Source organism: Lithobates pipiens, unplaced genomic scaffold (genome assembly GCF_037356315.1).
Source record: "Lithobates pipiens isolate NorthernLeopardFrog02 unplaced genomic scaffold, aLitPip1_a1.2 Scaffold_25, whole genome shotgun sequence".
Lineage (NCBI taxonomy): Eukaryota > Metazoa > Chordata > Amphibia > Anura > Ranidae > Lithobates > Lithobates pipiens.
Genome location: NW_027507787.1, coordinates 56,113,355 through 56,138,034, shown reverse-complemented (window position 1 = coordinate 56,138,034; position 24,680 = coordinate 56,113,355). Strand labels below are relative to the sequence as shown.

General features: G+C 37.6%; 1 protein-coding gene across 3 annotated transcripts in view; it reads right to left on the bottom strand.

Annotated features, from left to right (window-relative positions):
* Positions 1 to 606: 606 nt before the first annotated feature.
* Positions 607 to 24,680, bottom strand: part of PSD (pleckstrin and Sec7 domain containing) — a 711,875-nt gene continuing 687,801 nt past the window's right edge. For all 3 annotated transcript variants that reach the window (XM_077454479.1, XM_077454482.1, XM_077454480.1), the window contains 6 exons: positions 21,710 to 21,888; positions 17,862 to 17,932; positions 15,894 to 16,051; positions 14,550 to 14,694; positions 14,078 to 14,218; positions 607 to 11,115 (listed from right to left, as the gene is read on the bottom strand). In XM_077454479.1, coding sequence (XP_077310605.1) covers positions 10,870 to 11,115; positions 14,078 to 14,218; positions 14,550 to 14,694; positions 15,894 to 16,051; positions 17,862 to 17,932; positions 21,710 to 21,888 — 940 coding nt within the window. In that variant the 3' untranslated portion in view covers positions 607 to 10,869. The remainder of the gene's footprint in view (positions 11,116 to 14,077; positions 14,219 to 14,549; positions 14,695 to 15,893; positions 16,052 to 17,861; positions 17,933 to 21,709; positions 21,889 to 24,680) is intronic.

The window sequence follows — 24,680 nt, the reverse complement described above, 5'->3', positions numbered from 1 at the left end:
AATCCTGGAAGGAGTTTTTAAACTCTCAAACTCTGTTCAATAACTGGAAAAAAAAAAAGAGTTTTGGCTTTACACACATTTTACCTTTACAAATGAAAGATAAAGATTTGTAATAATATAAACAAAACTTTTACAAAATAAACTCAATAACAATTATTATTTTTGTAATGATGAACATTCTAAAGTGAAAAAGTAACACTGACTGGAGGTGTCAATTTAACTCACAAAAAATTATATTTGAATATATAGATTTGAAATGCCTTCTATGACACAGTATTACAGCAGAGGGTAAGTATTTAATCATGAAGAAAATATTCTCTTTCACAGCAAACATCATTGTTAGGAAAAGCATCAACTTTGGTGAGGTGGAAAGTGCACAGCACAATCTTACCTGCTACTTATAAATGTGTCCTGTACTTTTTAGATTTAATTTCACTTACCGTGTAAGGAACAAGCATTCCCAAACAATATCTACATTAACGTCAACATAAAATCTGTTTTGTTGTATTATGGTGGTCCGAGAGACGAAATGGAGAAGGAACATAAACACACACATCTTGGCTTAGGATCTGTTGCTTTAGATACATAGACACCATGACACCTATATATGAAGAGTCAATTTCATTTAATAAATGTATGGAAAATAAAACTTAACACAAATCTTTATGCAGAAAACAGTTTGGCATTTCCGATGCATAAGTTACAATCAACCGAATTTACAGAAGGAAAAAAAAAAAAAAACAACGTATTTAGCATATTCAAAGATGCACTAAAGATGACTTCCAAGTGAGACAGAGGCAGGCAGCAGCCTTATTCAGCTATTACCAATGAGTCACTGCAATGAGTTACCGACTCCCACCTCCCAAGAGAGCAAAGGAATGAATGGATTAGAAAAGGACAGAGAAAGGTACACAACTGTTGGAGGTTTTAGTGCTGCAGGACTTGCCAACAATGGTAATGGATCATGTGCAGGGAAAAAAAAACACTGAGATGAAGAAAAAATAGGTAACAGTAATGCATCCCACTGCCCACTAAACAGCTTTGTATTATAATGCCCCATCCTAGTGTGACACAAGTTCTAGCAGACATGCAGGGTACATCATGGCTCCAAAATAAAAGACAAAATAAAGTGATAAAAGTCCCTGGTGGTGACAGAAAGATGATCATTTGGCTGATGGAATGGCATTTTCTATAAAAGGGAATATCGTTCAGTGACATACTGACCACAACATGAATGGGTTCAGTAAAAAGCACCCGTTCTAAAATATTTAATGCAAAAAATAATTATTGAAGACCCAATATGTGAATTTGTGAAAGGAAACAAAAAAAATCTTTATATTTGCTGTCCACCTGTTAGTACAGCGTCAGCACTGTTTATATGCACAGTGTATCTGTTTATCATTTTCAGGAGTACTCTCTCACAATTATGCATGCTGTACTTAACAATGTTTTACTTCCTTTTCATAATATACTTCATTGCATTAAATGACCTTACAGGGGGTGCATCCAGATAACTGCTACTGCAGATTTTTAAGACTGTATCTAAAGCTGGCCATACACCATACAATTTTCTTGTTCAATTTTCTTTAGATTTACCTTCAGTTATGTAGTGCAAGGGCCTGCCTGATTGCATACAAATTCAAAGTGTTTAGGTTTGACCTCCTATTATATGGTATTGGTAAAGCAAAAGGAAAATTGTATAAGAAAATGGTATAATGTATGGCCAGTCTTACAGTCCTCAAATCAAGCCAATTAATTAATTATTTGGAGAATGCACTGAAAATAATCACCATCAAAACATAATGACCTTCTGAAGCAGTAGCCTGGAAAATTGAAAGAAATATTGTTCACAGTATCTATTCTCTCAGTATAAATGTTGAATACTGTACACCGAGTGTTGTGCTGTTGCTTGGTAACCTGAGAGATAAAAGATTTTGCGGGTCGGGTGTACCATGTTCTCCAATTTACTGCTGATCATGTGACTGTTGAGGTTAGAATGGCAACTAAATATATTGATGTTGCTTATAAATTATATCGCACAACACAACTCCCAGCAGCCCAATAACATTTTTACAGTGACAACACAAAAACATTCACACACTTCTTATTTTCTAACCATTGGCGCTGTGATTGTTTTTTTTGTTTTTTGTTTTCTATTAGCAAATGCTGAAATTTTACTGTGTTATGTAAAGTATAAGGGTTAAATGAATGACCATATTTGTAGGAAATTGTCATTGTACAGTATTTAGTATCTTAGGTAATTACTTTAAATATGAACATACACATCTATGCAATCTAATACATTTTCAGCCAATTAGTAATACAAATTGATTGTGTACAGAAAAACAAGACAAAGAATTGATGTACAGGGGCTATTAGATACTCCTGTTTGTGTTACTGCATACATATAGCAAGGATTCCATTGGGGTGCCTCTCACAACCACTGTACATACAGTGCAACAAGTATGATAGTAGTATCTCTGTTATTGTTCCAATACTGACCTGCTTTGAGGTGTTCATTATAACAATTACCTGCCTGTTGTGCTGGAAAGTGCCTATGTAACAAAATATTTGAGTCTGCTAAATATACAGTATTACACAGTGAAATGTTCCACTGCAATTTCCATTCCAACTCATTATCAGGTTAGCAAAATGTGTTCTATTCTTTGTCTGTTGTTTTTAGTTTATAAGTGATGATAGTATTTATTCTATGGCAGGCCTCATTTTTTTTTTTTTTTTTACAGCAATAGGGACATAATTATGCACATGGAATGCAGATATGTTAGTAATTTTCAAGATAGAAAATTGAAATCTCACCTAAAGTAAGAAAGTATAAACCAAAACTAACAATATTTTTCGTCTGAAATTATTCAAAGATAATTTATAGACTTTAAAGTGTGTGTATATATATATATATATATATATATACACACGAACGCGCGATTATGATGAGATCACGTGTCCTGTTCACACTATCATAGATGTACAAATGTGAATAAGGACTCGGGGGTTGATTTACAAAAAACCTGGAAAGTGCAAAATCTGGTGCAGCTGTGTATAGAACCCGATCAGCTTCCAGTTTTTTTTTTTAAAGCTTAAAGCATAACTCCACTTTTGTTGGGGAAAAAAAAAAACATTCCCCCTGTTTGTTCTATGTACATTGCAAGGATTATAACAACCTTTGTTGCTGATTCCTACCTTGTGTTATTCTGAAGAAATCCATGTGTGTTTGTCTGTGTCTCTGGGCTAAGTGGGTCTAATGGGAGCGGGATTCAAATGAACTCTCAACAAAATAAAGCATGAAGACATGGATGGATGGGGGAGTTTGGTTTAAATAGTAAACAAAAAAAAAATATTTTTTTTTTGTTTGTATTGCCTAGATGCAGTGAAGATCCACTTTAAAATAATCATTACAGAATCAGTGCGTGAATGGCTACTCAATATGACCTAATGCTCATCACCACAAAATTCCTGGCTATAATCCTTAAAGAATAAATCGGCTTGCATAAAGTTAGAATTTCTACCTAAACAGATAAAATCTAGACATAACTGTACCCATATGTTTAGCAGAAAATCAATAAAAGAGAAAGCAATATGCAGATGTCATTCTTCCATATCCAATTCAATTGCTTTGTCTGTGGAGACAAAGTAGGAGGGACACGTGAATTAGGGGCACGGTGCACTATTGGTTTCCCTAATTGTCTGAGATGTATTTCAGTTTATTGGCTACTTATTATTATTAGGATCCCAGAAAGATAAAGTAACTTGTACAAACCCAGGAAAATTGAATGTTTCATGGCATCTTTAGGTACACTTAGCAGATTCATTTAAAATAATGTGCAGCCAGTGGCTACTGTTTTGCATTAGCAGCATAGTGCTGAGTGGATCAAGGAATAGCCCCCTCCTTTCCAAAATAAATTAAAAAGAAATCCCTGTAAAACACTGTATACCTCTTCCCGATTTATCCACAAGACGTAGACTCTACATACTGTACATTAATTAGACCATTTATAGTACGTTATTCTCCTTGTTACAATTGGCAAATATCTTAAAAGTAGTAAACATATGTCTTTTTTTTTTTTTTTTTTTTTTACAGACTACACTGTATACAAACATGATACTGAAAATTACTTACACTTTTTTTTCCCCTCGAGAATAAAGACACCCACAAAATAACTAACCATGAACAGGTTATGGGGAGTTTTGCTCAATGGAGGTGGAATGCTTAATATATGTCTCTCTCATACATTCAGCCTGACTATCCACAGTTTATTTTTATGTGAGATTATGCTATGCCTACCAGTGATATTCCACTATTTAAGAACACTATATCTGCAGCTTCTATTTGCCATGACAGTGGATATAAGGGGACAAACAGCCTAGGTGAACATTCTATAAAATGAACACACATTAGACTGTTTCTGAAAAAGTATGACAGCACTGAAGTTTATTGCGCTTCAGACCTGATGCCACTGCTTCCTAGTGCTTTGATAAGCAGTGTTCTAATCACTGGTTCAACTGTGTGCAGTTGTCTAAATTGCAGACAGGCAACATTAAAAATAACATTTCACATTCATTACCTTCTGTAATAAAGACAGGATTCCTATCTGCTGGAAATGTTTAGTGTCCCCTCAGATTAGTCCTATTTCCTTTGGTACAAGTCTGCATTCATTTGTCTGGTTTTAGAGCATGTGCCTTCATAGAGCACCTTGTCTTCTTTACTGGACCGAGTTTAACATTTCCGAGCTAATACGACATGAGACTGAAGTATTAGCAAGTAACTGGACTTAATATTTGGCCGAGTAAGACATTTTGCCATAACTAGAAGCTTGCTTTGGAGATTATTTAATCATGAATTCGTCAGGAAACCATTTCTCCTAATCATTAAAAAAATGTAATGGTGAAAGATGGCTTTTCTACCAACTAAATGAATCTGATGAGAGTGTGTGGATTTGCCTCTGCTATAGCACCCAAAGGAACTAAGGTTCCTTATTATACACTTATTTCTTAACAACCTAAGCTTGGGTCCATGGATGGCATTTATAATACATTTCACATCAGATTGCAAACAGAATTATTTTCTTGTAAACGCATCTAATTTAGGTTTTTAACTAGATAAAACATATGTTTATAACTCATACAGTGTGTCAAATGTATAATATAAAACAGTGTAAATATGGTGTGTTTTTTTTGTATCTTATATAAAATTACTATGAGGCCCATTTGTTAGAAAAAGACATGCAACTGTTGAAAATTAATTCAATTAAATCATTTTATCTACAGCCTTTACTTATAGGGAATATATAATTGTTATCAGTAAGTATAGCAAACCAGCACTGTAATATTAACTCAATAATACATTCACATAGCATCAATCCTATTCTTCCTTTAAAAAATTATTTTAAATTCTCACAGCATTTTGTGACCTTTAATGCATGTGAGGGTCAAATAAAGTTTTTTTTTTTTTTTTTAATCCAGATGACCATGATCAAGTGTAATTGTTGCACTTTATTGGCACAAGAAATGTAAGCACAATCACTTATCAGTACATTGTGATTTTCTTTAAAACATATTACACTATATGGTTTTGTTTTTTTCCACAGTTTTTCTGATATAAGTTCTGGAGGGGAAGAGCACAGTGTGATGGGAAAAAAAGCCCGGACACATGGATTATGACAAAAAGCTTTATTTGACCCTCATGTTCATTAAGGGTCACAAGATTCTGTGAGAATTTAAAATAACTTTTTAAAGGAAGACTAGGACTGATGATATGGAACTGTATTATTGGGTCAATATTAAAGCTCTGGTTTACCTATACTTACTGTTAACATACCCACCTGGAGTTGGAGGAGTAGTTCCAGCTGCTAGGGTAATTGTATAGTTTCACCTAAGCACTGAATATCAGTCTAATAAAATGTTTTATTTCCTTCTATGAATTTGGAGATAGAGCCAGTAATAACTGTTTCTCCTGAAGAAACAAACATTGCCCTTGTGCTTCTCCACCAAGTACTGTTGTATCCTCATGCTTGCAACAGTTTTCCTCACAGCAAATTACCTAATTGGCGTTTTGTTTGTTTTAGCCATTTTAGATAGTCAGTGCTTGAAATGGCCAATATACAGTTACAAATTCTGCTTTAAAAGCAAGAAAGGAAAGGAAATAGAATAATGTAGCAGAGGAGGTCAAGGACCAAATAGAAAGAATTATAGAAGTTGTTAATTGGATATATTTAGCATTTCCTTCTTTTTTTTTTACCAATATCCTACAAAAAAGTTAGGCCAAATGCATCAAACAGGCTACTGACTTTTTTTTTTAAGCTGTAAATAATTTAACTTGAACTAAATTCATAATTCCATCCAATTTACATTTTGTGATCAAGAGAAAAAAAGAAATAACAAAAAAAGAAAAGAAAATGACTATTGAGGATAATGAACAGCTCAAGGGTAAATATTATAATGCAAAGTTCCTAATGGATTCTTTACAGGAATATCACATTTAAACATTTGGTTAACCTACCGGCTTGGATCCAATAATGTATATCTATCACGTATGGTTTATTAAACACATATAGATTATTATCAATAGCAGGCACTTCTATAAATATGACTTGTGTGATTTAAATCCACGTGATCATAAAACTATAAAAAAAAATCCACCAATTTATATTGCCCTGTGTTCTGGTCAACTTTTTACCATGAATGTAAAACCACTTCCTGCAAATAAAATAATCTGCAATAAATTCACATAATAGGTATGCACTGGGTATAGCATTGCCTGGCTGTAGATGCTAATGCCCCCATAGATACATGATTATGGTATTATGCTCCAATAACCTTACACATCCATATAGATATTTGTACATAATCAAAAATGCTTATATATGATTGTTTACAATAACTGATAGATGATTGCAAGTCTACAAATTACCTTAAAGAATGCATCCTCCTGCAGCTGCAGAAGGCATTATAAATACCCACAGCTCATGTGTCAAGATCATAGCTCTTCAGTAAGCGCAGCTTAAAATGATATCATGTACATCCAGCTATAGCATTAAATAACCTCAATGGTAATTTTTTTTTGCCTTGTTTGAAAACATACTTCTGTTATAAACATCTTTTGGTGTTAGCCATGATAGTCATGTACACTGAGAGAGAAAATGCTTAAAAAAGAGAAATGTCTGTTTATTAAGCTGCTGAGCAGCTGCTAATGAATGAGTGGCACAGTTCTCTCAGGGTTTCCAGCTCTTAGGAAATCTCTCCTGCTAATGAGCAGTTTGTACTGTGGAAGATTAAAGTATTTACTTTGATGTCTGGATAAAAGGAGACAAAGAGGAGAATCTATCCTTAACATGCTATATTTGCTATACAGGAAAGATTAATTATTTGTGAGTGGGAATGAATGTTTTCACATTAAAAACATTGTTCTCCATAATAAAAAATTATGAAATACAAAATCAGTTTGCATCTACCATGTAAATATATGTGATATGTTAAATGTATGATTTTAATGTATGCTAATTTTAAAGTAGAAAGCACTGGATTCCAAGTGTAAAAGCTTATTCTGACAAGTAGTGCTGGGCCAAAGGACAGAAGTGGGAGGCAGCTGACTTGCATGTATCTTCTTTTCTTTGCTCAAAGTTGTTGGCTTCCCCTACAGTTCCTTCAACAGCCCATCACAGTAGGCCCTCTTATAACAGAACATATCTACACATTTAAAAAAAAAAAAAGGGGTATTTTTCACATTTTAGGATAGTTAGTGGAGCCACCTTTCTGCCAGTGGACCAGGCTGTTACTTTCTGTATTAAGAAGGCTCTACTGAGCGTTGCACTGGTTCAGAGGAGGGCTCACCATAAACTGTCTTTTTATATTGTTCCATCATAGCCTAACAACTGTGCTGTCTCCCAAAATATCAAGAGATACTAAGAACCAACCACAAGTATCTATAGTGGTTAATCAGCAAGGTTTACTACAAACATGCTTGGGGTAAATTTAAGGAACATAGTTGGTGTTTACCTGATAGCATGCTATGACTCCAAAATTGGGTTTGTAAAAGGGATTTTCAACTGTTCATGACTGTAGTCAAACCATAATTTTCCACCCAACATGGGCAAGTCTACTGTTAAATACAATTTAATAGAATTATCCAATTCAACAGTTTTTTTTAACCATAGAATTGCAGCATGTGTTTGTATTGTAGCTCTCTTTTTATGTTTAGCTTAAAGGTCCCACAACATATCCTAAAATACTGAGTGCCAAAAAATACAACAGCATGAGCTCCCAAATAATGATCCTAAAAGTCAAAGCTTTCTGCCTGCATGAGAACTCATCCTTAAGCCTCAACAACAGGCCACAATGATCATGGAAGCAGTGGGTCAGAGATTACAATTTGACCAAACCTCACCTAATTTACCCAATGTGAGCAGACTGGAAGGCAATCCTGTTATTTGGCATTGAGATTGGGACCATAAGGATGGACATACCTTATCTGCACTTTCTTCCTATGTCTATGCCCAGCCCAGGTATAATCCACTGCACAATCTAAGGGTTGAGACAACCCACATCAATAAATGGGCCTTGTTATATTAACAGATATTGAGCTAGCTGTTGATAGTAATTTTTGTGTACAATCAAATATTAGTCAAAGTTAAGAAAATTATATGTCACATTTGTACTTTTGCAGCTAACAATAAAAGTAATACAGTGAGGTTATCGTTGTAAGATTAAATATCATTAAGATATGACACATCATAAATCAGATAATAGATGCCATGGATGTAGCCGGTCTTGGTTTAAGTACAACATTACTAAATTCAAATAAGAGTGGTACTCATGGCTATTGTGCTACTAAGATAAATCGCCAAGTAAACAAAGTGACATCCAAGTTTCCCATTGAATCTGGCACAGAACAGTTCTTTATTATTTTTTATACACCTGATTGCCTGCACTATAGTATGGCTTTAATAGTTGACATATGTTTTCAGCTGCAGCTTATAAAATAATGTTAAAAGGGAGGTCCACTAAAAAGACTTCAGTTATAGGTAAAACTATTCATCTTCTGGCATCCTATAATCTCTTTGGGACTCCAGCAATAACATTTCTCTTCCATAGTTCCTGGGCACTTTGGAGTTCCTCCCTTCCTCCTGGGGTGTGTTCCCACTCCTCCCACTTTACTTTCTTTGATCAACAATAAATTCAAATCAAACTTAACTTAAAAATAATCCCCTCATATTTGCTGTGACAGGTGTATTTACCAGAGAAAGCACAGAAATCTTCCTTTAGAGAAATAAGAAGCCCTAGTTTTAACTCTTAAAGTAGAACTAAAGGCAAAAAAATGCTGTTCCATTTTAGAGTAAGGGGATGGTTATAAACCCTATCATTTTTTTTTCGCCATCTGAATCCATTTGTAGATATTTTTCTTCACTTCTTCTCCCATATTCAAAACACAAGTGAGAGGAAATTTTTCCAAAGTGAGGGAGTCCCTGTTTATACTTGTCCCCCATAGGAAGATTTATCCCGTATTCCTGTTCTGGGGACAACCTAAAATTTGTGATTTTATTTTACTTTCACTTTCAGGGAAATTGGTATACATGACAAATATAGATGGTGGATCTCCTTAAATTGGGGCACAGACAGCAACCTGACAGGAGGTCTAATCCCTCTCTGCAATATCTAAAACAAAACAAAAAGTTTTGCCATCAGTTATACTTCAAGAATTTATCAAAACCTAAATATCTGTTTTGGGCGGACCAAGCCTGATGACAGATCTGTCTCCAATTCTGACCTCTGCTTCCAATGTCCTAAGTAAAAACATCATTCCAAAGACTGTGATACACTGAATGTTTGCTGGTATTAATCATGAGCCAGACACAAGATACGATTGGTTAGATCCAGTGCCCATGCTAAAAGATTCACTATATTTCTGAACCAGACAATGTTGCGCTGTTGTCTATTTCCTTAAAGTATAAATCTCCATTTACAGTTTTAATGACAACTGACATTCAATTTTTTTTTTTTTTTTTTTTTTTTTTTTTTTTTTTAGTTTTTTGCATGAAAGCAAATAACTTCCAAACCTCAAAAAGAGCATTAATACTACAAAATATCAGCATGACAATCTTGAATTCAATAAAGTAGTAAAAGTGCAAAAATATGTCACAAAAATGGAGGAAACCAGTTAAGAAATGGCACCATCCTGAATTGGGGAAGCCATTTTGCCAAAGCCCTCAGGAGAATCCGAGTGTTTTTGTCAAGTTCTATCACTGCAAACTGTTCTCTCCTTTGCATGGCTAGAGCATCCGGGTCACATACAAAACGAGAATAGAAATTCTGTACATGGCCCTTGTAAGTTTAGAACAAGAGGCTTTCATCTCTTCATTGTCGCCATAAAAAATATTTGATTGTAGCAAAGTTTATGTGCTGTACTTTTTAATAGTAAACGCCACTTCAGTATGCAAGGAAACTTAGAATTTGTTTGTTTTCATTTTTGGTTCCCATTGATAAAATTTAAAAAACATGGTCCCGCTGGATTTGAATGGCTTACATATAAAACAAAAGATTTAAAATTGTTATCGAGACAGAGAGAAAAAAAAAACATTTTGAAAAGCTTTCAATCACATGCAGTTCTCTCTTCTTGCACAATTCCTGTTGACTCTTACATATAGGCAGTGTTTGTAGTGGCTGTGCTGCTTGTCATCCCTTATAGGAATCCCACTGCTCCTTTCAAAAACTCTGAGGTTTCAGCCTGTCACATTATGTACCAGCAGAAAGTATTAAATCATGCAATACTTATTGGTACCAGCTTAGAACCCAACATACCAGCTATAGAGGAAGGGGCCTCAAACATTTCTTTCACCAAGATCTGAAGAGGCAGACAGCTCAAGACTTCTGCCTGGTACTGCTGTGTGTCGGTCTGGAGCTGCCTCGTGAAGACGTGTGACATTTAGCTTTGGTGGCTGAAACAGGTTGGTCGAGATTTAGAGAGGGACTAGATCGTGATTTTTTAAGTCCATCCTCATCGTTTTCTGCAGAGTCAAATAAACTGTTTTCAAACGCTTCCAAATCTTCTGTACCTGCCTTCAACTTGGCTCGAAGTAGCATGGCGTAAGTACCATAACGGGATTTCTGTGCAAAAAAGAATGGTTTATAATACATATAAGAGCATAAAAAATGTATTTTTGTAACCTGTTGACAAGATAATATAAGATATTAACCATCATTCCTATACAACTTTGACCTTTCTTGCCAGTGGGACTTGCATTTAGTCAGCTGCCTGTACAATGGTCCTTAGAGGTCATACATACAGATCAAATGGTTAAACAAATTTATTTAGAAGGCACTCTATGAACAGATACGTGTGAATTAAGTGTAAATGTACAGTACTTCATTAATTTTCTCCTGAGCATCCCATATTTTGTGTTCTAATTAAAGCTCATAACTGATTAATCACAATTGTCAGCTAAAATTTTTATGTGTCCTAGAACAAACCTCTTGAACTGGCATCTACTCTAATGTGTGGTAAGCAATTCATGATGCATTTAGGAGCATCCTTCATTCTTAAGTATACCACTAAGGGACACTTCTTCTGATACATAGAATGTTAAAAAGGTGGAGCATAAATATGAATAACATGCAAGGGAGTACTAGATCGAATTCTAACAAGTATTTATTGAAGGACAAACAAGATCAGGTAGGGCAAAACAAATAATTTACATACCTATCTGCAATTAGTAGAAATATCATATGTGCAATGATTCTAGGCATTCCAATAAATGAAAATGGTATAGAATAGATAACACATGTATGTGAGTTGTTAAGGCTGCACACCCCAATTCATTTAATTGAATAGAGAATCCCTCAAGGGTTATTTTTACTATTGAACCCTTAAAGGGGGCAGAGGCCAAGCTAATTTGCAGAGTCAGTTATTGTTTAATTAATTCCTGGGCATAATCTATGTGTAGTAATTCCCCTGACAACACGTGCTGATTATACATCGGTTTTACAAAATGAACATGCACTATTTAAGACATGTTAAGGCTAAGGTCACACTAGCATTTAAAGCAGGCGTTGAGGGGCATTTTAAATGCTCCTCAAACACCTATGCAAATGATACCATGGAGAGCATAAAGTGCTGTTCACATTATCAACCATGAAGCATTAGCATCATGGCACTTTGCTTCAAAAATGGAGGAGTTTGAAACCTTTCAACGCCTCCCATTTATGTATATGGTAACGCAGGTGTGCAGACACTTCCTTCTATGCACTTCCTGTTTGTGCTGCTTGAAGATGGCTGACATCAACTTCTGAGGGTAGGTAGAGAAATCATGATACAGGGCATAAAACTGCCCTTTAGAATATCTCTGAGAGACAAATGGATGTACCCAAAAGCTCCTGGATGCCCTTCTCCTCTTCCTCCGCTCAGCCAATTGCTCATACATCGGCTTAATCTGCAGGAGGCCAAACATGAGATAAAACATAGTAAAATAATCCATGCTGCTGCCTTCCCTGCTAATGGAGTATGCACAGGAAACATTCACCACGACAAACCGCACCTCAAATTGTATATTTCTTATAATGTCACTTCCCATAAAAAAAACAATAAAAATAAATAGGAGTTTGTGGAGCGGTTTTAACATGCATCAAAGTGTCAAAACGGAACATATGGCATTTGGGGAGCCTTTTTAAAGTGTTATTAATACTTGTAGAACTCCAGTCTAACGCCCATACTAAACTGCATTGATGCCAGTCTAACACATATTCTAAAGCACAGTAACGCTATAGGAGCGTTTATTAAGTGTTACAAATTTAGTCAAGTGTGAACAATCCCTAAGTGATTTCTGTATGCAAATGCGACATTTTTTTACAACTCTGCATAATCAGCACTGATGTAATTTACACTGATTGAAATATTTTCGATCAATTGTTAGTGTCATCAGTGTCAACAATACACTCATACAATAATTCACAAACTATACATGAAAATATTGTGTTACAGTTGTGCCCAAAATGTTTGTATCTTGCAAAAATCTCCATGTATAGCTAACTTAACATCTGGATGACTTGTGCACTCAACATGCCTGGATCTAAGGCAGCGTTTCTCAACAGTTTTTCAGTCAAGGTACCCTTTAAAAATTATAGACAATCTCGATGCACCCTTTAAAAATTATGGACAGTCTCAAGGCACCCCACTCTAAAATGTAAAAACTATTCTAATTGTTTTACATAATGCAGCAACATCCACACAAGTAGGACACTCAAGGTTAGAGGTGATGTATTCTTCCAAAGCAAATATCATTTTGCAAACTGATGCTGACTAGTATTCCAATGTTTCTCTACTCCTTCAGTTGTTCTCCACCACTCAGCTAATGTGATCCCAACGCTGATGGATTAAGGCAGGGGAGGGTCAAACAAGGATGCTATGCAGGTGACTGACATCCTCCATATCAAATGATGATTCCACTGGTCGCTAGGATGCCAGCAGCTAGAAGGCTGTAATGATGTACAATGAAAACCTGTGGCTTTGTGTAACTAAGTCAGTTTTCATCCACACGCTAGCCTATATATTTTGGGCAATTTTATAGGAATTTTGCCAAGGACCCCCTGAAGATACCTCAAGGTGCCCTGGTTGAAAAAAAGCTGATCTAAGGAGACAATACTTCATATGATGGCAGAATACCATATTTTATCACACATCTTCTAAAGGGAGATGACGATAAAAAAAAATATAATTTTGGTGTTCTACAACATGCATAGTTATATGGCGGTGTATGGAACTCTGCAACCATAAGATTTGTGACTAAATGAAAAGCGATAAGAAGTATGCAGTTGATGGCAAGTAATTGAAGCCTGGTCCTACTATAGAGGAGGAGGTGTAAAATAAAGAGTTCATCTCCACTTACGCAAATACTTTAAGATAAGGAGGTTAAAGGTAGTCAAAAAGGGAGAACATGGAGAATATTGTGTCACTGTCTAGGTTTAGAAATGCGGCATTACAACCTGTGTTACATGCCTCGTTATCAAGATTTACACTTTGGACAGTTTGAAAGAGCTGACAGAGCTATATCAAATTATTATGTGTAATATGTACCTCAAATTCTAGGTAGTCTTCCTTCTGTTTAAATTCATCCATTTTTACTTTCACCTTCCTATCTGGAGGAGACGTACGATGTTCTATTAAGCTAGATGACATGCTCTTGAATTTAGCTTCATGTGTTTTCACCTGATCCTCCTAAATATAAAAAAAAATCCGTTATACATTTTGTTTATCTTATTTTATATATATATATATATATATATATATATATATATATATATATATATATATATAAAAAAAACACTTTCTCCTAGCATTGGTTACTTATTATATAGCACTGTCCAAATAACTGCAAATAATTAAAAAGGTCACCAAGTTTTGCTACAATATTACAACAAGAGTTTCAATTTTAAATGACTTTCAATAATATTTTTCCAATAACAACCCCAGTCTGCTTTGTAAGCACTGATAAATCTGTGTTGAATATTGTTGCTTTGTTATATGCCTTGACATACACCTTAAATACCTGGGACAGGCGGGTGAGGGCACTTGGAAGAAGTGGTCGGCTGAATTTCTTATGAGATCCAATTGCAGCTGGGAATGGAGGAGCAGAAAACATAGCTGCCACCACATTAATACGTGTGATCCATGAATGCATCTGTTCTGTATTTCTAGGGGGAAAAAAAAAACATTTACAGCATTCATCAACTAAAGTTGTCATACATTCTAATTCATCATCAGCCATATATACATTTTTTAATGAATGTTTTACATCTCCTGGCACTGCCAAACAGTGATTACATTTGATAGGATGTAGTCACTGTTCGTCTTTTAATTTTCCATCTTGTTCAGTCAATATATAAATCATTTGTTGAATCTGGGTGGCTCTTTTAGGGCCACCCATGGCTCATATTTTGGCCGGATTCAGATGGAATCATCTGAAATCGGAGCCATCTTTGGGGGCCTCTCAGGGGCGGACTGACAACTCATGGGGCCCCCGGGCAATAGGAGATTATGGGGCCCCCAGGCAATCAGACATTATGGGGCCACACAGTATACACAAACACACACAGTATACAATCACACAGTATAAACAGACATGTTTCTATTGACTGAGAAGGTACTGGAGAGACAGATGTAAAAAAAACACAGATTTTTACATACTTTCAGTGGTTTTACTGAGGCTGGCAACCCTGATGGGGCCCCCTAGTGGTACAGGGCCCTCAGGCAGTGCCCGAGTGGCCCAATGGTCAGTCCGCCCCTGGGGCCTCTACTGTCTTCTGTTCTCTATGTAATAAAAGGACAAAGACAATGACTGTGGAATGGATTATGCCTAAATTTGGCAAAATAAATCTTCTATAAGGTTGTTGAACGTGTCCACAATGGGGTTGATTTACTAAAACTGGAGAGTGGAAAATCTGGTGCAGCTGTGCATGACAGCCAATTAGTTTCTAACCTTAGCTTATTCAATTAAGCTTTGACAAAAAAAAAAAACTGGAAGCTGATTAGTTTCTATTCAGAGCTGCACCAGATTTTCCACTCTCCAGTTTTAGTAAATCAACCCCAAAGTGTCAAAAACGATGCATCTTTCACAGCACATTTGAAGGTAAAACATTGCGAAAGGAACAGCCTATGTTAAGTAGCCCCATAACAAATAAGAACTAGTTAATACAATACTAAACATCTAAACCACTAACAGATGTAACTGTATGATTTACCAGAATGAAGCAAAATGAAGTGGATTGCAAGGAGCCAGGTAAAGTGGTCTGCACACTTAGGTAAAGTACAGTGATATATCATAGAGCCAAATACTGAAAACATGGATGGAAGTACAGCTCAGACATTTATTGTAAGTGTTATTATGACTTACTGAGCCTGAAAGAGGAATACTCTCCAGTCTGCTGTTCGCAGGTAGAAGACATTTGGCCTTTTGTTATAGTCGGATGCTCTTGTAGCCAAAGAATGATGTATGCTGATTGCATTTTTTAAGTCTTCTTCAGAAATAGGCTTTCCTGGTTTATATTCCTCCTAAAATACAGAGAGCACCAGTATTACTGCACCTAAATGTCAAAAGACCACAGAAAATAGATGTTATGCTATGTCAGATTTATGCCTGGAAGCTACATGCACAGCTACTATTTTATCTTAGTTTGAAAGTTAAGGTCACTTCAAGAGAAGAAACAAGTAATTAGTACATCATCGTGTACTTGACGAATCAAGTTCTCCTACAAACCCCTTCATCACCACACCAAACTCACCACAGAAATTATTAATACGAGGGTTCTTCAAAAAGTTTCTGAACTTAAAATAAGTTTTTCAGCCATCTTCACCACAAAGTGACAACTCTTATACTAACTGCAAGGTCAAAGCCAGACAGACTAGTCACATGACACTCTCAAACACGACCAAATACTACTCCTCCTGCCCTCATAGTTTCCAATGAAAATATAAAAGTGCAGAAACTTTTTGAAGATCCCTCGTATTTTGTTCAGGAGACAGGGTGTAAGGAGCCTACAGGAGCCAAAGTCTCCTGTAGCAGTTGTGACACTGGCACTGGGAGGCTCCCTTTCGTGCGTGCTCTCAATTATAGCATCATAGTACAACCCTGAACATTAGCTGAGTCCACCCTGACCGCCAGATATAGCCTTCTTTCAGACTGCTTGTCATGGAGTGGCACCGTGTGTGTTTTCCAGCTGACTTCTGTGGGACTCTTGTTACCTCTTACTACCTGGAGAAAACAGGAAGATGCTAGTGCAGTGGCACAGGGAGAGATCTACTGAACAGAGGATACATTGAACGAGTGGAGACTTCTGACCTCTTATTAATTGTGTGGTCACAGAATCTGGTAAGTGATATTCACAACTTTAAAAGTTACAGATGGCAAAAGTGCTATGTCACTTTTGGACTGCCTTGAAGGCGTGAATGTCTTCCTTATTTATATCGAAATGATTTTATAAATCTGAAATTTCTTTCTTTTTACATTTCAAAAATCCCAACAGTTATTTTCTTCTTATTTAGCAAGCATCCCCTGGGAGATGCAGTTCTTAATGGCAAAAATGGCCAGCTTGTAAAAAATTAAAGCAGTGTATTGAAAGAGGGGTGACCATTGTTTATAAATTGTACCACATGGCTTAACTGTTATTACTTGACAAACCGAAAATCCTCAGTTGGGAACCCACCAAGAGAAAAAAAAAAGTATAACAAAAACTTGAAATAGTTTCCAACAGGCTTTTGGCAATTTTGATGTAACTTCTTAAAAGAATATGGTACAAAAAAAAAAAAACACTGCCCTATGATAACAATTTTTATGCTGTCAACTTCAGCATTAAAAAATGAATCACTCCACTATTATTCTAAATGAAAAAACTTTGTTTGGATATTTGGATACACAGTATGTTGGAAATGCTTATATTTAAACCTCTTATATTCTAAGAAAGCAATGCTGATGAGTACTCTTACGTAAAGTAGGATTAAACCCAAAACCAGAAATGTAATATTGCAGCTTACAAATCATTAGATGTGGCGTCTGTATTTGTTTTTGGGATGTGTTTGAGATGCCATTAAGAAATTATTACCATGTTTCTGAAAATGATATGCTTAATATATATAATGCTATCTCAAACACTTAATTTCTGCAGTATTTTAGTAAGGGTCTTTTGGAATTCTTTTGAACCCTCACTATAGGCTAACTGAATATTAAAAATCACAAATGTTAGACCTGCAAACATGGTAAAAAACACCAGTGAATTTTAGGTGGAAATGTATGCATATATATATATATATATATATATATATATATATATATATATATATATATATATAACAGAAAGCACAATACCTTTTGTAGATACAGAATCATCCCCTTCAATATTCCATGGAAAGTTTTCCATCCTCTCTTCCCTCTAGGTGCTATCAGAAAAAATATATAAAAAACGAATTGATATCTTTACACTGTTTATGCAATCAACATGGAGGCTGCAAGCATTAGTCCTGTTGACATGTATTTATGGTTTTAGGTACTTAAACCCCCCCCCCCCCCCCAAAAAACAATGGAGGCTTTCAGACAATCATATATCACTTAAAATATATAGTATACCAAAAATATCACTGCTATTTACAGTATAGCAGAGGCATACATTACAGTATGTGCAAAAGAAATGTGATCATACCAACTGACATCAGTAAGACTGTATTTTGCCTTTTTTTTTAAATCTGAATTGAAACTGTTTTTTTTTTGTTTTTTTTATATGTAATAAGAAAAGTTTTTAAAATGACCGGATTCTGGAATCACACAGGTAGCAAATGCAGCTCCCTGGAAGGTAGTTCTGGCCCCAGCCAAGCAGTGATGAATGTAATATACTTTACTGAGACCAAAAGCTTAGAACACATGTAAACAGCCAGTCTAGCACAGTGGCACAAATCATTTCATTACATCACTTCCAGTTTTGGTGTTTGATGTTTACAACCTGTCACCGACTTGTAAAGAATTTGATCAAACCAATCTCAGTTTGATCAGATGCTTTCGGTGCAGATGAGACATCTGGTGTCTAATATCCAAGATCTCTCCATAAAGAGGATCTGTCACGCTTATTTTTTTTTTATCCTAAGGGATGTTGTTCATTCCTTGTAATAGCAATAATAAAGTTGATAAAAAAATTAAAGGGACAGTATACATTTTTAACTACTTCATATCCATGCTATAGCCAAATGACGGTTACAGCGTGGATCTGCTTTGCCGGGAGGGCATCAATCGATGCCGACCCCTTACGTCGTGATCAGCTGTCAGCTGATCAGTGACAGCTGATCACGTGATGTAAACAGAGGATCGGTAATAGTTTTTTTTTTCTCGCGTTGACAGTGCCGCCTTATCAATGCCCATCAGTGTAGTCTCATCAGCGTACATCAATGAAGGAGAAAAATTACCTGTTTTTTTTTAAATTCAGTGATTTTTTTTTTTTTTTTAACAAAACTTAAAAACCCCAGTGCTGTATGACCGTGCAATTGTCATTCAAAGAGTGACAGCGCTAAAAGCTGAAAATTGGTCTGGGCAGGAGGGGGGTTTAGGTGCCCAGAAAGAAAGTGGTTAAAAAAAAAATGTAAAGTGCCTCCATGCTTACACACATAAAATGGTGATTGCACCACACATGTGAGTTATCGCTGTGAATGTCAGAGCAAGAGCAATAATTCTAGCACCAGAACTCCAGAGGAACGCTAAACTGGTAACCTGTAGAGCCTTTTAAAGCATTGCTTATAGAGATTTTTAGGTACCATTGTTTGTTGCTGTTCCACAGGTGTACACAATATCAAAGCCTGACAATTTAGCTATCTATTTAGTCAGTGTAACGTCTTCTTTTACATTTTGGGTATTATATTGTGTTCGTGTCCACTAAAATTCATTAAAATTTATATTTTTTTTCCCCTTAAATTGCTTTTTAACCACTTAAGGATTGAGCCTCTTTTTGAGATTTGTTGTTTACAAGTTAAAAACAGGTTTTTGTGCTAGAAAATTGCTTAGAACCCCAAACATACATTTTTTTTGTAAGCGGCCTTACAATCGCACTTTTTTTAATTAAAAAATAAGACAATAGTAAAGTTAGCCCAATTTTCTTTTCTTATATTGTGAAACATAATGTTACGCCGATTAAATTGATACCCAACATGTCACGCTTCAAAATTGTACCCACTCGTGGAATGGCGACAAACTTTTACCCTTAAATATTTCCATAGGTTACGTTAAAAAAAATTATTTTTCAGGTTGTATTTTTTGAGTTATAGAGGAGCTCTATGGCTAGAATTATTGCTCTCGCTCTACCGATCGCGGTGATACCTCACATGTGTGGATTTGAACACCGTTTTCATATGCGGGCGCTACTCACGTATACGTTCGCTTCTGTATGTGAGCTCGGTGGGACATCCCTTGTAATAGAAAAAAAGCATGACAGGACCTCTTAAATATGAGATTTGGGGTCAAAAAGACCTCAGCTCTCATATTTACACTGAAATGCAATAAAAAAAAATGGCCCTTTGAAAGCTATGGGTGGAAGTGACGTTTTGACGTCGTTTCCGCCCTGCAATGATATGGAGACGGGTGGGGGGGCATCTTCCACTCACTTGTCTCCATGTCTTCCCCAGCCCCTCCCAGTAATCTGTCTACAAAATCCATGATGTGCCGAGCCCGAGCGCCCGGTAGACAACATACAGTTTGGCGCTTCAGGTCTTTGTGACAGATTGCCCCCTCGGTCTTTCTAAGAATTGAGTCCCCTACCACCAGAATCTGTCTTTCATTTAGCTTGGCATCCCACTCATTCTCACTGGAGTCCTTCCCCTGGCAGCTAGGGGAGTTCCTCAGCACCAGCAGTGCTGGTCCCTGACTGTTTTCACCAATGTCACTCAACGATACATACTTATTGGGATGTTCCAGTCTAGGATCAACCTCCCTGGCACTTCCCCTCTACCCTTTCTGTCACCCATCTACTATTTTCTAGTAACTGCACCTCTTTGCCAGGTACATTCCCAGTTCTCCTTTAGCATGGAGGGTCTTCTTAGTGCTGACAGTTGCTTCCCTAGATTCAGAACCTGGGCTTCCAGGGAAACAACGTGCTTACATTTTGCACAGCTGCATTTGGCTTGATCAGATGATCAAGGAATGCATACATACAGCAAGATGTACACCGAGTCGCATCTCCATACCCGCCGGTCATGATACCTAATAATTTAATGAGGATTGGGGATTATACCCTTTCCAAATTAACTAGCTTCCTGACACAGGTACTCAACAATACAATACACAGGTACTCTCAGCCCACGTGTACTCACAATACACAGGTACTCACAATACTCAGGTACTCCAAATACTTAAAAACAGTTACTCCACAATACCCAGCGTCCCCGCTAGACACAGCCAGTCAGTTTTTTTTTATGTTAACTGGTTGTGACTGCTCTGCTCAATCATCCATGCAATCTGACACTTGCAGGGCTTGTCAGTGCCTATGGTCACCCCTGGTCAGTTTGCCTATTACTGTTGCCACCGCTCCCGTCAGCCTGTCACTCTCCCCCATCTGTTCTGTGGCACACTTACCTACCACTTCTCCCGGTCAGACCTGTCACTTCACAGTCCCCCCAGGTCACCCGCTGCTTCTCCTGGCCTAAGGGGGGGGTTTGATCAGGTCCGCGCCCGCCGTCGCTCCTCCCGGTCTCGGGAGGCGGGGTTGATTCAGTCTGCACTTTCCACCACTTCTCCCGGTCTCTGGGGGATATGATCCAGTCTGCAGCATACACACTCACACACTTACTTCCCTCCAGACACCACGTTAATTTTTTATTAGATGTCGTCCCTCTTCTAGGTTGAATGACACTGAATATTATTCAACTAGGAAGACTAGTCATAAACCATGTCCCTTTGACCCCTTAAACTGATATAATATAACATTTAATCTGGACTTTATATGTTTTACTTTTGTAACTTAATACTTTCCACACCCGTGATACTATCGATAACACTTTCACATTAACGCTTAAGTGTGAATGCAGCCTTACTAAATATGCCTGCTGATACCAGATAACTTTTCTTAGTATTGCAACATGAATTTGCAACGTTTCATTAAATCCCATCCTTACCAACAGACATAAATATTTAATAACAGTAGATCTGAACAGGAAAGAAAGCCATGCATTTCTGATACTTACTTTTTTTGCAGTCAGGATCTGCATGAATTTTGCGCACAAGCACTCCATATTTGTATGTAGTGATATTGGGATCTTGAGAAAAGTCAAGAAATGGCTTCCCACAACTATTAATGCGTTTTATGGATTTAGGGTTTGGATCTGCAAGTTCTGAAAGCGATTTCCTGAGTTCTTCTTCATCTCTGCAGAGAAAAAGAACAAATCTTAATATACCCTGAAATCACATGATACCACAGGAGCATTGCAATATGTATACTACCCCTTTAGTGAAATAGGTAATACAATCCTTTATTTTATATGATTTACCTGTAGCTGATGTCACAAATTCTTATTTATTTTTATTATTAATAGTGAGCAAGCATGAACAAGCGATATTGCGCTAAGTGCATATAAAGTAAATAAAATGATGTAAATGACATGGATGATCCGTGACTGACAGCAGCTCTCACAACAATGTACACTTCATAACAAAAATCAAAACGTGTATAGCTGTCAAACCATGCCCTTTATGATTAACCACTTCAGCCCCGGACCATTTTGCTGGCCAAAGACCAGACCACTTTTTGCGATTCGGCACTGCGTTGCTTTAACTGACAATTGCTCGGTCATGCGACGTATAAACAAAAATAGAACGACAATTTGAAAAAAACGCATTATCTTTTGTTATAATATCCCCCAAAAATATATAAAAAAACATTTTTTTCCCTCAGTTTAGGCCGATACGTATTCTTCTACATATTTTTGGTAAAACAATCGCAATAAGGGATTATTGATTGGTTTGGGCAAAAGTTGTTGTGTTTACAAAATAGGGGATAGTTTTATGGCATTTTTATTTATTAATTATTTTTTTACTAGCAATGGCGGCAATCAGCGATTTTTATTGTGACTGCGACATTATGGCGGACACATCGGACATTTTTGGGACCATTGTCATTTATACAGCAATCACTGCTATATAAATGCAGTGATTCCTCTGTAAATTACACTGGCAGTGAAGGGGTTAACCAGTGGGTGGCAGTGTAGGGGCTAAGTTTTCCTAGGGGTGTGTTACTAACTGTTGGGGGCAGGGCTTTAATTTAGTGAACACTGATCTCTGCTCCAATCACATGGAGCAGAGATCAGCGTCACTAGTTGCTAGGCAGAACAGGGAGATGCTGTTTACAACGACATCTCTCCGTTCAGCCGCCCGGTGAGACGATCGCGGGTATGCCCGCAGCGATCGAGTCCGCGGGACCCGCGACCGTACTCACGGAGGTCCCGACCAGCAGGCGAGCGCGCCGCCGCCGGCGTGCTCGCAATGGCGGCACGCTCGCGATGGCAGGGCGGGAAATTTAAAGGGACGTACACATACGCCCATTTGCCTGCCCGTGCCATTCTGCCGACGTACATCGGCGTGCACTGGTCGGGAACCGGTTAAAGTGCAAAAAAAAACTAATATAATGCAATAAAGATGAAAAAGTAAAAACTCTGTTCAGGTACCAAACCGTTAGCCCACATATTATCCCAAACATACACTCTGTTAAACACTCCAAAAGAACAACCACAATTGCTCTGTCTGACCAGATGGGGAAAGAGACCTAGACTGCACGTTCTCTGTAGCACAAAAGCAACGCATTATCATTCTCACCCTCAAATCTTCTCTGTGTACGAAAATACAAGAGACAAACTTTAAGTTGCTTTCCCGCTGTTACCTGATACCCTCCAGACTACAGAGATGCTTCCCCTCGACCTCGAGCCAGTGTTGGCGCTGTGCTGAGGAAGAGGGGACTTTGATTCATATCTTCTGGTCTTGTCCAAGGCTAAAGATTTTTTGGGGAGAATCCGTCATATAACACAGAAGTTCACAGAATACGCCATCCCAGACAATGGCGCAATCTTTCTACTGCACTATTCAAAGATCCCTACCAAAACATATAAGAAGTCACTTTTACGTCACTTACTCAATGCAGCAAAAGCATGTATTCCCCTCCATTGGAAGTAAAACTCCCCATGGCCATTGCACAATGGCTGAGAAAAGTGGAGGAAGTGAAGAGAATGGAGGATTTGAGCCTCACTACACAACACAAATAAGAGGCCCATAAGAAGATCTGTCACGTACCTAGTGGACGAGCCCGACCTGCAGGGAGTGACCTCTCTTGCAGCTCCGACTCAAGGGCCCTGGTAAGATGATCAGGAAGCACAAGAGGCAGGAGTGGCACAAGTGTCTGGCAGGATCAACAGCAGAAGATGGATCAGGAACCCAGGAAGCACTGTGTAGCAGGACCTCAGACTGGATTAGAAGATAGGCAGGAGCCTGGAAGGAGCTGGATCAGCAGGCAGGGGCGACAGACAGGAACAGGGCAGCAGGCGGGTACCAGGAACTGGGACACTGGAGCAGGACCTCAGACTGGAACTGGGCTGCAGACAGGAGCTGATCAGTAAGCTGTAAGCTGGGAAGCTGACAGGAACCAGGATACCAGAGCTGGACCTGAGACTGGAACTGGACTGCAGGCAGGAGCTGGACCACAGACTGGGAGCAGAACAGCAGGCAGGTGTCAGGAACCAGGATACAGAGAGCGGAGAGTCAGACAAGCCGGGTCAGTTATCAGGTGGTCTATTCTGCTGAAGGGCAGCGCCTGCTGGGGTCATAACCCGCCCCTATCTCTCTAGAGAATCTACGATAAGTGGCTACCACCATGTCCTCTTTTCTTCTTCCTTCTTAAACCCCCCCTCTCTTCTTTCTTCCCCTACCTACCTTCACCCAAGGGAACTCGGGTTTCCTCCCTTTTAATAAAAGTTGAAAAAAATAGGGGGGGGGGCCCCGACATTGTAACACTCACGCGAACATTGCTCTCGACGAATTGTTCCTCTCCTATAGATTTTTTACTGCAACTATGTTAAACTCTGTAGACGTGTTGGGTGCAAATCAAAATAAAATAAATAAATAAACCATTTTAAATGGACAGCATTGTGCTTTGCAATAAAAATAAATATC